We start from the raw sequence: 16,714 nt of genomic DNA on the forward strand, positions 1-16,714 counted from the left end.
TACGACGTGTCTAGAGTGCAGTCGTAAAAGTACAGATCTCTGCTGACAAACTGAATTCCAGACTCCGTCGATTTAATGGCTAGCGTTACACGGATATTGTCGTCTGTGTGTGAAAAAAAGAAGTGGGTAACTCTAAAATAAAAATAAAAAAAATATTCACAGAACCAGCTCACATCATCAAATTTCGGGAAATATCGTGTGAACACATGGAATCATCAAACCTCCACAATGCAGTCTAATATAATTTGATGAAAACTCGTCAGATGTGAATAGTAGGCTACTGAAGTGACGATATTAGTAAGTGATGGTTATATTATTGTGAATAAGTTTATGATAAATGCTAGTTTTAAGTCTGAAATATTCAGCAGTGTGATTACAAATCAATTCACAACATCAAATAACAGTGCACTTCGAAGTACGATTACGAATAAAACCAACACTATACTTACCGCCGTCAGGAATTGGCGGTAGGGCTCCGGCTGGAGGTGACAGACAGCTCACTTTATTTGCAACAATTGTTGCGTTTGTTTCGCACGAGTCACCAAATGTACAGAGATAGTAGGATCCATTCGGCAAGCCTGGAAGCTGTTCCACAGTGATGCTCAACTAAAATTTGAGTGCATAGAAAAATCAAGAGACCCGGACATGTTCTACGAAATTGCACAATCTATGCCACAACATCAGATCAGCAATTCTGAAAGCTTTTTTTTTTCTTTACTTCAAACATTAAAAACTTAATCAAATTATAACCATTTTTAACAATCTCTGACAAGTATTACAACCATATTGTCTACCATAGATCTGTTGCATTGGATGTTCTGATTTGAATGAATTTTCTCAACACATCGTTACAACAATATACTTACAATCTGCTCACTTTGCTGATACAGTAACTCCTCCGAGGGTTGAACCATTGAGATAGATACACACTGGACTGCGTTGTATGATAACCATCGAGTTGACTGATCACTAGATGGGCATTCGTGATACCTCGTACACCTAGGACAAGACAGTGCGATGGGACCAGAATATTATGGAGTGTCACTCAATTGAAGCCTGCAAAGATGGCGCGAAAAATACCGCTTATCACTATTGTCATTGATATAGTAGCCTATGTGTGTTTGCGTGTTCCAATTGCATAGATAGTAAACACCTCGATCAAAGCCTTCATGTTTGATATCTTCATAATAATATTTTGTTTCGAAGAACGTCCAACAAAATAATCTCGGTTTTATTGCAGTTACAGCTTGTTCTTCAAGTCAATGAGATCGAATGCCACCTGCAGGATAAGTGCATACCAGCTGTCAGGGCACCAATTTGAGAAAACAATAGTCGTCACATCAATTTTACAAAACTTGAATAAACAAGGAAGGGGAAACTGCTGTTGAAACTGGTTCTTCTTTCACAACATCGTATCATCTTGAATTGTGAATTATGTAGAAATAATACGACATAAGATAATATAGGTAATATTTCGTTTTCTGATGTCACTCGTGTGTGCTGAAGATGATTAATATTGCTGTCATGGTTGCTGCAATCTTTGTAGTGCATTGCACACTGAAACTGGTGTCTAATAACCATAAAACACGTAGAGCGTATACTCTGCTGCTCCCTTATACCCCGTTCCCACTGCCGATCAGATCAACTCGATCAAGCGAGATCAATCCCGATCACCTATTTTTGCCAGAGCAATCCCGACCAAATGCTCGATCGTCCTTCAACACGATCCCTTCCCGACTGCTATTCGATCTTTTACGATCCGCATCCGACCATTCTCGACATCTCCAGAATCTCTCCTCGACTGCCACACAGATCTCTACTCGAACATCCCGATATACACACAATCAATACACGATCGCTACACGGTCAATACTCGATTTCTACTAGACTTCCTAGACCAGCTCGACATGACTCGATCTGTGTAAGATCTTGCATCGAACGGGTCGGCAGGTTCGTACAGTGATCGGGTGAAGGAAGAATTGGTTACAGTATTTAATTCGTTTGGTTTGTATGAGACAACTCAGTATTTATGCTTGAATACGGCGTGGCCAAAAAGAGTGCTACAAACTGACTATTGATTGCAAAAACATGAATGAACGAAAGAAATGATTATCTTTAGTGTAGGTTTTACCGGCCAATTTCGCACTTTTGTCAGTCCATTTGATGAAAGGTTCATTCAATTTAGCGAAAATCCTCATCACTGTACATTCGGTCATTCAAAATTGCAAGTTGTTCGTTCAATTTAGCATTCCGATCAGTGAGATTTGCACATGTGCCTTTCGAATTCGTAAAACGGGCATTCAAATTGGCACGTGCTCTTCAGTCATTCAAATTCGCCAGCACTGGCGAAAGGGATATTTCAGTCATTCAATTTCGCGTATGGGCAGTCAAATTCCTAACATGTTCATTGAAATAAACGTCATGTCATTTCTTTTCGTTGAAAAGGTACTAACATTTAAAAGCGTATTTCTATGTGACTTATTGTTTCATCCACACACTGTTAAGCAGTAAAAGTATCGTATTTTTGACCATATTATATAACTTTGCTGTTCTGTAACGCCCCTTTTCTTTCATACATGACATTTTAGGCCAACATGTACCAATACTCTAGTTTAACTTCATCTTCTTACAGTCACGGCACAAGTTAGATACAGACGTATATCTCAAGGGGACAGAAAAAGAATTATATGAATATTAATGATCATAACCTTGACTTCCTACAACTGGCCGACACAAGGAATAAAGCGCACAACGGCGAGATAAGTTGTGGCCATGCACATGTTGCACTATCTTCGGAATTGAAGAGTCACTTATAAGCACATTAAAGAAAACAAAAATGTTGCCAAAATCTCTGAAATGAGTACGAAAATATGAAATGTAATGACGCTTGGAAAACAATAACTATGTTAAGAAAATAAAGAAAGAAGCAAACCATAAACATGCGTGCTAAATTGACTGCCCAAAAATGAATTGGAATGAACGAGAGCAGCATGTCCGTGATTACGTGACTATCATTCTAAACTGAATGAACGAATAACCAAATGGTGCTTGTTTTACGAATTTCAATAGAAAAAGTGTTAAACGAATAACCAAATGGTGCTTGTGTTACGAATTTCAATACAAAAAGTGTTACTTAGAATGAGGCTAAAGGTAATTTGAATGCTCCAAAATGAATTTGAATGAAGAGATCATAAAATTAAACTATACCGAACATGTCATCTGTGGTATATTTTGCTAAATTGAATGCAGCAATTAGGAATTGGACTGACAAATAGTTGATAGAAGAACACTTCCTATTTTGAAACCACAATCATCAATTCTCGTGCAGGCGTTTCGATTCTGTAGTCATATTTCCCGAAAAAAAAAAAAAAAAAAAAACGATGACAAGGACTGATCACTGCTGTTTGTGAGCCACTCAAAAAGGTACCAAAAATGCATTCATTTGTATTCATTCATTTTATCCGTTTTCAGTAGCTATTTTTGACGCATTCGTTATCAGTTTTTACGGCTTCACTATCGCTCAGTCAAGTAGGATATCAGTGCGGAAAGTTACAGATTTTGTAAATCACAAATTTTCATGGAGATCAAAGCGCCTGCACGAAGATTGATTATCATTGTGTCATTCATATGCATTCGATATTTTCACTGGATGTGAAGAATAGCAAATCTAAGTTTGATGTCTCATAAAAAAAAAAAAGAAATGTCACACCGCCACGCTTCGTATAAGTGCAGGACATATAGGTGGGCTGAAATAAATTTGGTCTAAAATGAATATAGGCCTGTAGATATGCCCATAAATGCACCATTATATAGAGTTGAAAAAAATTGACTGTTCTACACCCCAAATGAGTCGTGTTATCTTTGTCATTATTGTTCTCATTATTAAAGAATGAAAAAAGTGAATGAAAAATATCTATGTATTCATTGATAAATTATATAGGCCCAAAATGTGTGTAAAAGAAAATACATGTATCATATTAATTTCTAAATTCATGAAGTGTGCTGATATGTGGAACAGAGTACATTATCATGAAAATAAAATAACATTTTACACTAGCAAAAAAATGATGAAAATCTTGGTTGTTTATTTTTTTTTTCAACTCATCCCAGCCAATCGATATCGAGGTGGACTTCAAGCAATGTACATTCAACTCTCAATTAAAAAAAAAAAAAAAAAAAAAAACCTTATTAAGCGAAGCAAAAGTGTAACATCTACGTAAATAAAAGTAAAGTAAGTCACTGAGCATTTATTATGAATCTACGTTACAACTACTGTTTTAACACTTCAGCGTAAGAAATTGATTTTATATCAACGTAACCAACTTCAACTTTGAAACAGACAAGCTAGCAAAAGAATTCAAGAAACATTTCTCAGTTTATAAGTAAAGTATATAATCTAGAAAATTTCCTTTCACGTTACAGTCATATTACCAGAATACCGATTGATTTTTTTTTCTCAGTTTCAGTTGTGTTTCTTTTCTTACTTCTGGTATTTTTGTCTAGAGAGTCTAATTCTGTCATGTCTGCTGTTTAGGGTTTGTTCTCTTTTCCCTCTCTTCGTGGCCCTTTTCTTTTCTTCAGTGGGCCAGGAGTGGATGAAGAAACTGACGACATTTAACTTTTTAACGTGACCAAGGACTGTATATGTTTTTTCTTAATACCTGAACAATAAATGAGTGCTAAGAAAGTACGTCTGCACCTGCTGCAACCACTGTCAAAAAGTGCTCGGTATTTGATCGAGTGCCGGTCGAAGCATGATCGAGTTTAGTCGAGTATCAGTCGATAGCAGTTCTGTATCGGTCGTGTAGCGGTCGAGTTATTCATGAAACTGATGAATCCCGGATCGAGATGATCTGAAATCAATCTTGCAGCATTCGAGTATAACTCGAGATGATCGGGAACTGAGCTCGGGGAAAAATCCGTCCCGACCACACTAGATTTCTATACGACCGATTCCCGATCAGCACGATCTCTTCTCGATCACTACCCGAGCTGTTGGTGTTCGGGCTCCCTACTCGAATATTTTGGACATGTCCAAAATTATCGTGAAGGAAGCAGGAGCGATGCCGATCAAGGTAGATCGACCCCGAATACCAATGCCGAGCGAGCCCGACCAGGCTAAAAAAGCTTGATCGGGATTGATCGAGTTGATCTGATCGGCAGTGGGAACGTACCATAATGGTGCGTTCCCACTGCCGATCAGATCAACTCGATCAATCCCGATCAAGCTTTTTTAGCCTGGTCGGGCTCGCTCGGCATTGGTATTCGGGGTCGATCTACCTTGATCGGCATCGCTCCTGCTTCCTTCACGATAATTTTGGACATGTCCAAAATATTCGGGTAGGAAGCCCGAACACCAACAGCTCGGGTAGTGATCGAGAAGAGATCGAGCTGATCTGGAATCGGTCGTATAGAAATGTAGTGTGGTCGGGACGGATTTTTCCCCGAGCTCAGTTCCCAATCATATCGAGTTATACTCGACTGCTGCACGATTGATTTCAGATCATCTCGATCCAGGATTCATCAGTTTCATGAATAACTCGACCGCTACACGACCGATACAGGACTGCTATCGATTGATACTCGACTAAACTCGATCATGCTTCGACCGGCACTCGATCAAATACCGAGCACTTTTTGACAGTGGTTGCAGCAGGTGCAGACGTACTTTCCAAGCACTCATTTATTGTTCAGGTATTAAGAAAAAATATACGCAGTCCTTGATCACGTTAAAAAGTTAACTGTCGTCAGTATCTTCAGCCACTCCAGGCCCACAGAAGAAAAGAAAAGGGCCCCGAAGAGAGAAAAGACAACAAACCCTAAACAGCAGACACGGTAGAATTAGACTCTCCAGACAAAAATACTAGAAGAAAGAAAGAAAACACAACTGAAACTGAAAAAAATTCGGTATTCTGGCAATATGACTGTAACGTGAAAGGAAATTTTCTAGATTATTTACTTTACTTATAAACTGAGAATTTATTGTTTCTTGAATTCTTTTGCTAGCTTGTCTGTTTCGAAATTGAAGTTGGTTACGTTGATATAAAAGCTATTTCTTACGCTGACGTGTTGAAACAGTAGTTGTAACGTAGATTCATAAATGCTCAGTGACTTACTTTTTATTAACCTAGATGTTACACTTCTGCTTCGCTTAATAAGGTTTTTTTTTTTTTATTGAGAGTTGTATGTACATTGCTTGAAGTCCACCTTGATATTGATTGACTGGGATGAGTTGACAAAAAAATAAACAACCAAGATTTTCATCATTTTTGCTAGTGTAAAATGTTATATTGTTTTATTTTCATAATAATGTACTCTGTTCCACATAATCAGCACACTTCATGAATTTAGAAATTAATATGATACATGTATTTTCTTTTACACACTCTTGAGCCTATACTTTATCAACGAATACATACATATTTTTCATTCACTTTTCATGACAAAGATAACACGACTCATTAGGGTTGTAGAACAGTCATTTTTTTTTTCAACTCTATATAATGGTGCATTTATGGGCATATAGGCCTATGTTTCATTTTAGACCGAATTAATTTCAGCCTATAATTAATTTCAGCCTATATGAAATGCACAGTACAAAGCGTGGCGGTGTAACATTTTTTTTTTTCTTTATGAGACATCAAACTTAGATTTGCTGTTCTTCATATCCACTGCAAATATCGAATGCATATGAACGAACCTATTATATTATACATGGTGTGCCGGCAGACAGAGTGCTACAAAACTGTCTCTTATTTAAAAAGATATGAGCGACTGAATGAAATCGTTACATTATTCAATAGAAAGAACACCTCAAATTTTATTTGACACAATGATAATCAATCTTCGTGCAGGCGCTTTGATCTCCATGAAAATTTGTGATTTACAAAATCTGCAACTTTGGGCACTGACATCCTACTTGACTGAGCGATAGTGAAGCCGTAAAAACTGATAACGAATGCGTCAAAATAGCTACTGTTTGTTTGTTTGTTTGGTTTATTTTTGCATTTTCTTTCTCCGAATACAATTGCAAATGAAAACAGAATGATACAGATAACATACAAATCAATACCAAAAAAAAAAAATATCATTTGCGTAACAACATTAGTCTGAAGTGACATATGAATCAAAATAACATATTAAGGCATACTGTATCTATTAACAGAGGAGAAATCAATACAGGGGACCGTCATCATAAGCAGAGCTTGACGTGGATGAGGCCCTATCTGAATATGTGATACCAATATACTGAAAACGGATAAAATGAATGAATACAACTGAATGCATTTTTGTACCTTTTTGAGTGGCTCACAAACAGTAGTGATCAGTCTTTGTCATCGTTTTTTTCAGGAAAAATGACTATAGAATCGAAACGCCTGCACGAGAATTGATGATTGTGGTTTCAAAATAGGAAGTGTCCTTCTATCAACTATAGGTTTTCCCGGCCAATTTCGCACTTTTGTCAGTCCAATTCCTAATTGCTTCCATTCAATTTAGCAAAATATACCATAGATGACAATGTTCGGTAGTTCAATTTTATGATCTCTTCATTCAAATTCATTTTGGAGCATTCAAATTGCCTTTAGCCTCATTCTAATGAACACTTTTTTTTTCAATTGAAATTCGTAAAACGAGCACCATTTGGTTATTCGTTCATTCAGTTTAGAATGATATAGTCACGTGATCACGGACATGCTGCTCTCGTTCATTCAAAATCATTTTTTTGGCAATCAATTTAACATCTTTTGCAGTCAATTTAGCACGCATGTTTATCGTTTGCTTCTTTCTTTATTTTTTTAACATAGTCATTGTTTCCAAGCGTCATTACATTTCATATTTTCGTACTCATTTTAGAGATTTTGGCAACATTTTTTTTCTTTAATGTGCTTAGTGACTCTTCAAGTCCGAAGATAGTGCAACATGTGCATGGCCACAACTTATCTCACCGTTGAGCGCTTTATTCCGTGTGTCGGCCAGTTGTAGGAAGTCAAGGTTATGATCATCAAATATTCCTATAATTCTTTTTCTGTCCCCTTGAGAAATACGTCTGTATCTAACTTGTGCCGTCATGACTTTAAGAAGATAAAGTTAAACTAGAGTATTGGTACATGTAGGCCTAAAATGTAATGTATGAAAGAAAAGGGGCGTTACAGAACAGCAAAGTCGAGTTATATAATAATATGGTGAAAAATACGGTACTTTTACTGCTTAACAGTGCGTGGAAGAAACAATAAGTCACATAGAAATACGCGTTTAAATGTTATCATCTTTTCAAAAAAGAAATAATATGACGTTAATTTCAATGAACATGTTAGGAATTTGACTGCCCATACGCGAAATTGAATGACTGAAATACCCCTTTCGCCACTGGCGAATTTGAATGACTGAAGAGCACGTGCCAATTTGAATGCCCGTTTAACGAATTCGAAAGGCACATGTGCAAATCTCATTGATAGGAATGCTAAATTGAACGAACAACTTGCAATTTTGAATGACAGAATGTGCAGTGATGAGGATTTTCGTTGAAGTGAATGAACCTTTTATCAAATGAACTGACAAAAGTGCGAAATTGGCCGGTAAAACCTATACTGAAGATAATTACTTCTTTCGTTTTTCATGCTTTTGCAATAATCAGTTTTATAGCACTCTTTTGGGCCACGCCGTATTCAAGCATAAATACTGAGTTGTTTCATATAACCCAACGAATAACTGTAACCAATTCTTCTTTCACTCGATCACTGCACGAACCTGCCGACCCGTTCGATGCAAGATCTGACACAGATCGAGTCATGTCGAGCTGGTCTAAGAAGTCTAGTAGAAATCGAGTATTGACCGTGTATAGCGATCGTATATTGATTGTGTGTAGATCGGGATGTTCGAGTAGAGATCTGTATGGTCGTCGAGGAGAGATTCTGGAGATGTCGAGAATGGTCGGATGTGGATCGTAAAGAATCGAATAGCGGTCGGGAAGGGATCGTGTTGAAGGACGATCGAGCATTTGGTCGGGATTGCTCTGGTAAAAATAGGTGATCGGGATTGATCTCGCTTGATCGAGTTGATCTGATCGGCAGTGGGAACGGGGTATTACATACAGGAGAGCATCACAATAAGAATCAATACAGTTCTGTATTCACATAACGTAAGTTACAGTAAAAACACTTCTATTGGTATATTGGTATTCTATTGGAATCCAGTGCATTCCATCTTACCTGGCTTCTAGAGTGCACCATCCACAATAAGGATCTCCACCATTACCACCGCTTCCTCCAATGCACTCATCACATGTCTGGTAATTACTGCAGTTTGCTAGGGATAGCTTCACTACCTGTACGTTCACAACAAAAGGCAAGATCAACTGTTGAATAAATATAAATATTATAGTAAAATAATGTAAATGACTCAAACATTGAATGCTCATCGGGAGTCTATGTAAGGGGCAGCTTTTATATCTGCATTGTACTTTCATTATAGTTCAAGAATTACCTAATATCCCGGCCGGAATTAATGTTTTATTGTTTCTATTTCTTGCGGCAAGTAATGAATGGCTTATACAAACATCATTCTTTCAAAGGAACAGTGATATTAATTTCATTCGCACCAATCATGAAAATGTATGATCATTGTGAATCTTATATCGAAAATCAGATCAAAAGAGAATATTACAGCGCGGTGTGTGAGCTGCTTATGCATTCACAGCAAGGAAAAAAGAAGAAAGATATTGATGATTTTCTTCTCAATTCTTAGTGGCCCTGTAATGATTTTATTCATAAAGTTGTGGAATTAAGATTACGGGATAAGTATGGAATTTGCTGTTTCTTTTGCAAAAACAAAAACAAAATAAAAGATTAGTGAGTTTATCAAAGATGAAATGCAGGCATGAATTATCCATACAGCTTAAATTACTTCAAAATTTATTCTCATAAAACCTCTTTTGGATCATCTTCTAGTATTACATGTTCACTTGCATGGTATACATGACAGGAAGATCAAAGATGCAAAGAAGTTTGTTATCTTCAAAAGTTGCACTGTTTGAAGGCCTGCACACTGACGTACAATTTCGTCACTGCGATAGTAAACATACACCATCGCAAACGAAAGTAATAGCTAGCATATATATAATATGCATTCTTAGCTAAACAGAAATACAGAGTACAGTAAAAAAAGAACACACACACGAAATGACTGATATCAAATTATTATTCACTCAGCAGCAGAAAACGGTAGTGACACGAGGAATTGATTAATAACACTTGAAAGTGCATGCTTTGTTGAAAAGATTGCATAGCATAGTAGAGTGGTTTATACTTTTCAACAACTTCCTCCCAATAACATATTTTCTATTAAACTTTGTCAGCACGCAAGGGCCGGTCGGGTTAAATTTCACAAAGGTACTTCCATGATTTAGAGGTATTGTGTGTGTCACCTGTGAAACTTGGTCAGGTTGGTCAGACCCCGTTGCCATGGTAATTTGCTCCTTGTCCTCATCCAGAAACACATCTCGTAGAACAGATCCTTGTCCAAGGGAAACATTTTCGTAATAATAGGCTGTTGTCTTGTCTACCACGTGAACCTAACCGTGCATAAGATGGTTAAGTGGTTGACAGATATTACAGATATAATCATCATTTTACGTCTTCACAGTCAATTCAGTTAGAGAGAGACCCTTTCCGGTATTGTCTGATGATGATGAAAACAATGATGATGATAATGGCAAAAATAATTATAACAGTAGAAATAAAAGTACATTTTGTGGATCAAACAGTCATCTCCTCAAAGGAGAATGTACGTCAAACATCGTGTATGTGGAGTGCGATGATTGAAGAAATCTGGACAGTCTGTTAAAAAAAAAAACACCTGCGATTAAAAAGATGTTTCGTGGTTAAACTCATTTGCCGCCATTTTTTAATTGCGTAAGAACAGTACAACAATTCGTGATATCACAGTACTTGAACGATACAAGAAAATGCAAAGAGAATACTGAAAAACTTCGTTTTTAATGAAAGTTTCACATTCCCACGACTTTATACAAAGACATGCTCAGGGTATATCCTTCCCCCGTCTTCTGAAGGAAGTATAGTGAAGTGCTCTTTCATCATGTTGAAAGACAATCTACAATTAGGAGGAATTCAATTATTGATAAGTATTTTCTGTATATCGCTCCACCTGTACATTTGTATTCTATATTACTACAGAAATATCATAACAGTTCGTGATGTTATGCTAGTCACTATGATTATAGCATGACATCACAAACTGTTGTAGTTAATTGATGCGGTGGACTAATATTTATTTCCGCATTACAGAATACAAGTATTCATGTTTGGGTATCAATCCCCCTTTACAAATATCCTATGAATCCTCCCAAGCTTTTAGATTCTATTGCAATTGACATAACGAAATCAAAATGAAATGATATAAAATATGAGTAAATTATCATCTTTGCACCTGAGAGAGATAAAATATGATGCTGCTCGTTGTCTTCCACTTCTTGTTAAAGGATACATCAACTAACGTCATAGCGCCGTAAATAAATCGCAGTAGATCATTCACACCTCAATTCTCTATCATTCATATTTTAATTGATGGGCTATATACAGTACACACAGATATTATTCCATTCCCACTATTATCCTTTAAGGCTTTTTAACACCCCGTGTGGAATATAATGTAATTAGGAGTGTATTGGTAATTGATTCATTAAATATGACTAATAAACAATTATCATTGTTGCATAGTTCATACCTTCAGCAAGTCACCTTCACTACTTCCAATGAAAGCCACAGTGTAGTTTCTCTCAGTAGTAGTGATGAGAGACGTAGGCTCCACATCAGAGAAGGTGAGTACTGGTGAAGCATTCACAGGGTTTATGCCATTGGCATATGCATAGAAAATCCCCTCCGCAGCAGTAGCTTGGCACTCTCTGCTTTCCGAATACTGATTATTTGAGGCCTAGCATGGTTAACATAATACAGTGTATAATCCACACTGATTTTAGCAACCAAATTAAGTAGTTGAATGCATGGTAGATAGATTTTGTTCACACATTTTTTCATTAAGTACAGCTGCCTGATTGTGTCTTTATCCTTCATAATCAAGTCAACGGTATGCACAAGGGAAGTCAAAAAGTTTACTTTTTGAAATATCAATTATTTTTAAAACCAGCCATGAACGAAAGGTTATCATACGTGCTTTCACAGAGTGCTTTATAATCCCGAATCATTCGGTATGATTTTTGTGCGTTATGCGTGCATGCTCGGATGACACAGGAAAATTCAAATTGATTTATTGCGCCAAAGTAATCATGGTAATACTTGAACAAAACAGTTTGGATTTGGATATTAGTTTTGTCTTTGTGGATCCAATTAACATTGTTATCAAAATTACTTAAGCCAAACATCAAAACACACAAACACACACACACACACACACACACACACACAAAACAACTATAACTCGTCTTTGACCGTTTTGATGCCCTTTGTTGAAATTGAGGTTCGTTCCTGTTCTGCGATAGTTATCGACGTTTTTTTAAAAGACAGGGATTTTTTTTTTTTTTAGGACGCTTATAGCGGTCTTAGAAACCTAAAATTGCATCGACATCTTGCCCTTTATATAACCAAGAAAGGTCACAGATGCGCGGTTAAATGAAGGCGCACTGTTTAAGGGATGATATAGTGTTGGTGGAGACGAGGATTGGGCTTTTACTTTTTGCGAGATATCAAGAAACCACCTGTGAAATAGTACAGAGCACACCATTCTAAGAAAAATTGAAAGTTTATTTGATGAAAATCGGTTTGGGAATGGCTGAAATATCCAAAAGCAAAGTAAAACAAAGCGATCGTAAGCAGAAGCCTATTGAAAAGGCTGCCATTTTTTGTGAATAATTTGCCTTATTCAGTGCTGATGTGATGCCTGCTAAGTCAGGCAAGGTTTCGAAATACAGAGCGTATCAAAATAGTAATCCAACTTTGGAGGGCTACCATTTCTTAATTGTCAGCTATGAAGAGCACAATATTGCTTGTGATGAAAGGAGAACTGTTCCTCTTTCCATCGATACCTAATCATGTTGACAATTACCATGCATGACTGAGCACATGAATTTTAAAGACAACAATGACAAATTGCACTTTTTCCAAGTTTGCGTGTTATTGTTAAGGAACAATGCATGTCTCACTGCATGGATGAGATAATGTATTATGTCAATGAAAGTTGCCAATAGGCCAGGCTGTATGAATTCAAGTATGTGTTTAGGTTTTCTCCTAATATTTTATGGTCCATAACCAGTAACATGGCCCTTTGTCCAATAACTTGGTCGCTTCCACAGAAGCCAACCCACCCAGTCCATTTTTTTTTTCCTGTTCATATTTAACACATCCCAGTGACAAGATGTCTTTAATATAAAGAGAGTAAAATGGATAATGGTTTCGCCTTAATGGGAAGGACCAAGTTATCGACAACGTGGCCATGTTGGAGTCTATGAACCATAAAAGATTAGAAGAAACCCTGAACAGTCGTGCAGACTGGTCGAATGATTTGGCCACTTTCATTATCAGATCTCATCCGTGCAGTGAGACATGCATTGTTCCTTCATAATAACACAAACTTGGAAAAGTGCAATTTGTCATTGTTGTCTTTAAAGTTCATGTGCTCAGTCATGCATGACGTTTGTCAACATAATTAGGCAACAATGGCAAGAAGAAGAGTTCCCCTTTCCTCACAACCAACATTGCGCTTTCCATAGCTGACCATTCTATAGTAGCCCTCATAAGTTGGATTACCTTTTTTTTTTTTATACGGTGCATGAAAATAGAATACAGAAATACCGTCCCCCCCCCCTTTTTTTTTTTCGAAACCCGTACACTCTTATAGGACCTCCGTAATATTGTTAAAGGTTTCTGGATATTGGCGTAATGCCCTCACAAATTTGCCTCATCTACCCCTAAAATTAAAGTGTAGCCATGCGAGTTGCTTCAAATTCTGAGAAAAATGATATCAGCGAGATTTATATCGTTTTGAGCTCCACACTTCCATCCCATCGTACTTCAAAAAGTGATCGTACTTCAAAATCTTCAAAAATGGACTTATCGGTTTTTGCAAACAAACCCTTCATATGTTTATGTGTATATGTGTGCGCGTGTGTGTGTGTGTGCCTGAGTGTTTGTGGCTACCTAAATGAAACCAGGTCATCATTACATAAAATGTATATTTTTGGTAAAATTTCGAATTTCCCAGTTCACATAAAAATGGAATTTAGATTAAATCAAAATGCCGGGATGAAAGTTTGGTGCACAAACATCAGAACGAATTGTTTTCCCAAAGGACTCATCCAGTCTGCATCTTAATTTGCAATGTGGCATGAGCGTGCTTGAAAATAAACATGAATATCCTATGCATCTAATCTATTTCACTCAGTTTACATGCTCTCACTTTGATACTTTTGCGCAAATCGATTTTTACACTCTCGCGAACAATGCCCCCGTTCATCCAAGCGTGAACACATACAACACAAAAATTATGCCGAATGAATCAGGACCAAAAACCCTTTCAAAACAAGTATGATCATCTTTGGTTCATGACTCCTTTTTTTTTTTTTTTAATAATTGGCAATATCCTGAGTTTAAACTTTTTTTTCTCACCCTGTATGGTGGTGCAGAGTTTTGCTCGTTTTTTTTTTTTTTTTTTTTTTTTTTGCACAGACGTATCATAGAGTAAAGAACTTAATCAGTTTTAAAATCTACATTTCCAAGTAGTGCATACCCTCTTCAGCAGTTTTATCTTTAAGGTACATTAAATTACCAGTGTTATGTAACACTTTATTCAATATAAGCTCAAAAAATCGCATGTTTTTCAATACTACTGGAAAGTTAACCTTCACTTCTTTTGCGTCTCATTGTGCACTGAAGGTTTGTCAAACATAAAAGAAATAATTATACTTGTATTATGTAGGAACTACGTTGAATGAAAAACAAACTATAGGCCTATGGGTCCCGTTGATAAAAATTTTGCAACTCTTTGCATCACAAATTTCCTTGTCATATAACTTATTTCAGCGAGATCAACATTATTGTTTCACCGAAGTACTGTTAGAGGCAGTGAATGAAGTGTGTGTTTGAGAGTGTACTGCATTGTACTGCAGGACTGTGTCAATGTGTGTTTTCATTATAACATACAGTAGCACTTGTCTATTTCGGCTTTGCGGTGAGACGTTCCATTACAGTAGGCCTATCACTCTTGCAATGCTGCGTATTCGAACAAAGTATATGCAAATACATGTATACAATATATACATTTGTATATATATATATATATATATATATATATATATATATATATATATATATATGTAAGGACTCTACGTTGTATGTGCGTCGTAGAGAATGCATGATGATAATAAGCTGGAACTTACCACACCACACGAGCTGCCGTCCAAGTAGTCAATTGATCTTCCATCACAGTCACTTTGACATGTGATGCAGTCAACTACAGCTTGTGTAAATCTCTGCTGGATATCACTCATCTTGTAGAGACACAGAGCAGACTGTACAGGTGATGAGTTCTCCTTGGTAAACACAGCATACATGACGTCATCTGTACTACTGATACTCAAGGAGTCAGCTAGCTGGGATCCTGCAGGACCAATGTGAGCTGCTTGGATCACGTTGTAGTTTGATCCTGTCTGGTCTGTGCATTGTAGTTGAATTTGTGTGTAGGATTCGAGGTTGGTATCAGTTGTGTCAATGCACAGACGACCTATCACAGGATTTGTAGCCGATTTACGTATTATTATGTAATAAATGAATGGAGCCCTCAAAATAACTTGAATGTATTGGACATCATTCACGTCATTAACGTCATTAGTATCTGTAGATAACATTCCTTGCAAATAATTAAGGGACGTTGTGTCGTGTTTTCTGACAATTGGTGTTCGAAACCCCTGAATTTTACTTACACCTGAAAAGAGATGCTGAAACCTATTTGAACCAACAGCAGCTACTACTCCAACCACAGGCTGGTCGTCTTTCTTCCCTAAGACCAATTGATTTTCGCCATAGTACATTTCAGCGTCAGTGATATTGGATAGCTTCCTTTTCTCACAATAGCCATCACATCTTCCACATGTAATGAGTCTCTCTGTAGGTGCAGGTGCGATGACAAGCAGTCTGTTCTTGTCCTGGTCACCAAAATACTGAGAGCTCTGTATATTGCACGATCCAACCTCAACCGTCTCCCTAAAGGTAAAATCTGCTCCCAGGTGGTAAATCTCCTCCTCGGCTCCAATGTAGACATCACCAGTAGTATTATCTACAGCCATGAGTCTGAAAGGCAGCCTGGGATTGGGACTGGAGAAGGATGACACCAGGTAGGAGGAGAGAGGAGCAGACTCGGCACCATGCATCACGTTCATGATGCTGAAGGCGAGCAGCATCAGTTTCAACCCTCCGAACATATTGAACCAGTCAGTAATATCTGTGGGTTAGTTGAAATAGAAAAGGGAACGTTATATTTTATGGTCTGATTTATAGAGAGAAATGAGAGGAGGGGAAGGACGGTGAGCTGGATGAGGACAAGAAACACGAAAGAGCAGAACATAAACAGGGAAGGAGAGAGGAAAAAAAGAGGGGAAGGACATGATGATTAGAAGGAGTAGAAGAATGAAAAAGGTGAAATCGGCAGTAATATAGAGAAGAAAATTTGCATGTGTTGCATAATGTCG

The 16,714-nt window shown here is 37.2% G+C and overlaps 1 protein-coding gene across 1 annotated transcript in view; it reads right to left on the reverse strand.

Annotated features, from left to right (window-relative positions):
• Positions 1-16,447, reverse strand: part of LOC140245283 (plexin-A4-like) — a 51,124-nt gene extending 34,677 nt beyond the window's left edge. Inside the window, exons 1-8 of the mRNA XM_072324871.1 lie at positions 16,096-16,447; positions 15,407-15,750; positions 11,743-11,949; positions 10,433-10,570; positions 9,210-9,325; positions 867-999; positions 450-606; positions 4-103 (exon numbers count right to left, since the gene is read on the reverse strand). Of these exons, the coding sequence (XP_072180972.1) occupies positions 4-103; positions 450-606; positions 867-999; positions 9,210-9,325; positions 10,433-10,570; positions 11,743-11,949; positions 15,407-15,750; positions 16,096-16,447 (1,547 nt within the window). The remainder of the gene's footprint in view (positions 1-3; positions 104-449; positions 607-866; positions 1,000-9,209; positions 9,326-10,432; positions 10,571-11,742; positions 11,950-15,406; positions 15,751-16,095) is intronic.
• Between the last annotated feature and the right edge of the window lie 267 nt (positions 16,448-16,714).

Source organism: Diadema setosum, chromosome 2 (assembly GCF_964275005.1).
Source record: "Diadema setosum chromosome 2, eeDiaSeto1, whole genome shotgun sequence".
Classification (NCBI taxonomy): Eukaryota; Metazoa; Echinodermata; class Echinoidea; order Diadematoida; family Diadematidae; genus Diadema; species Diadema setosum.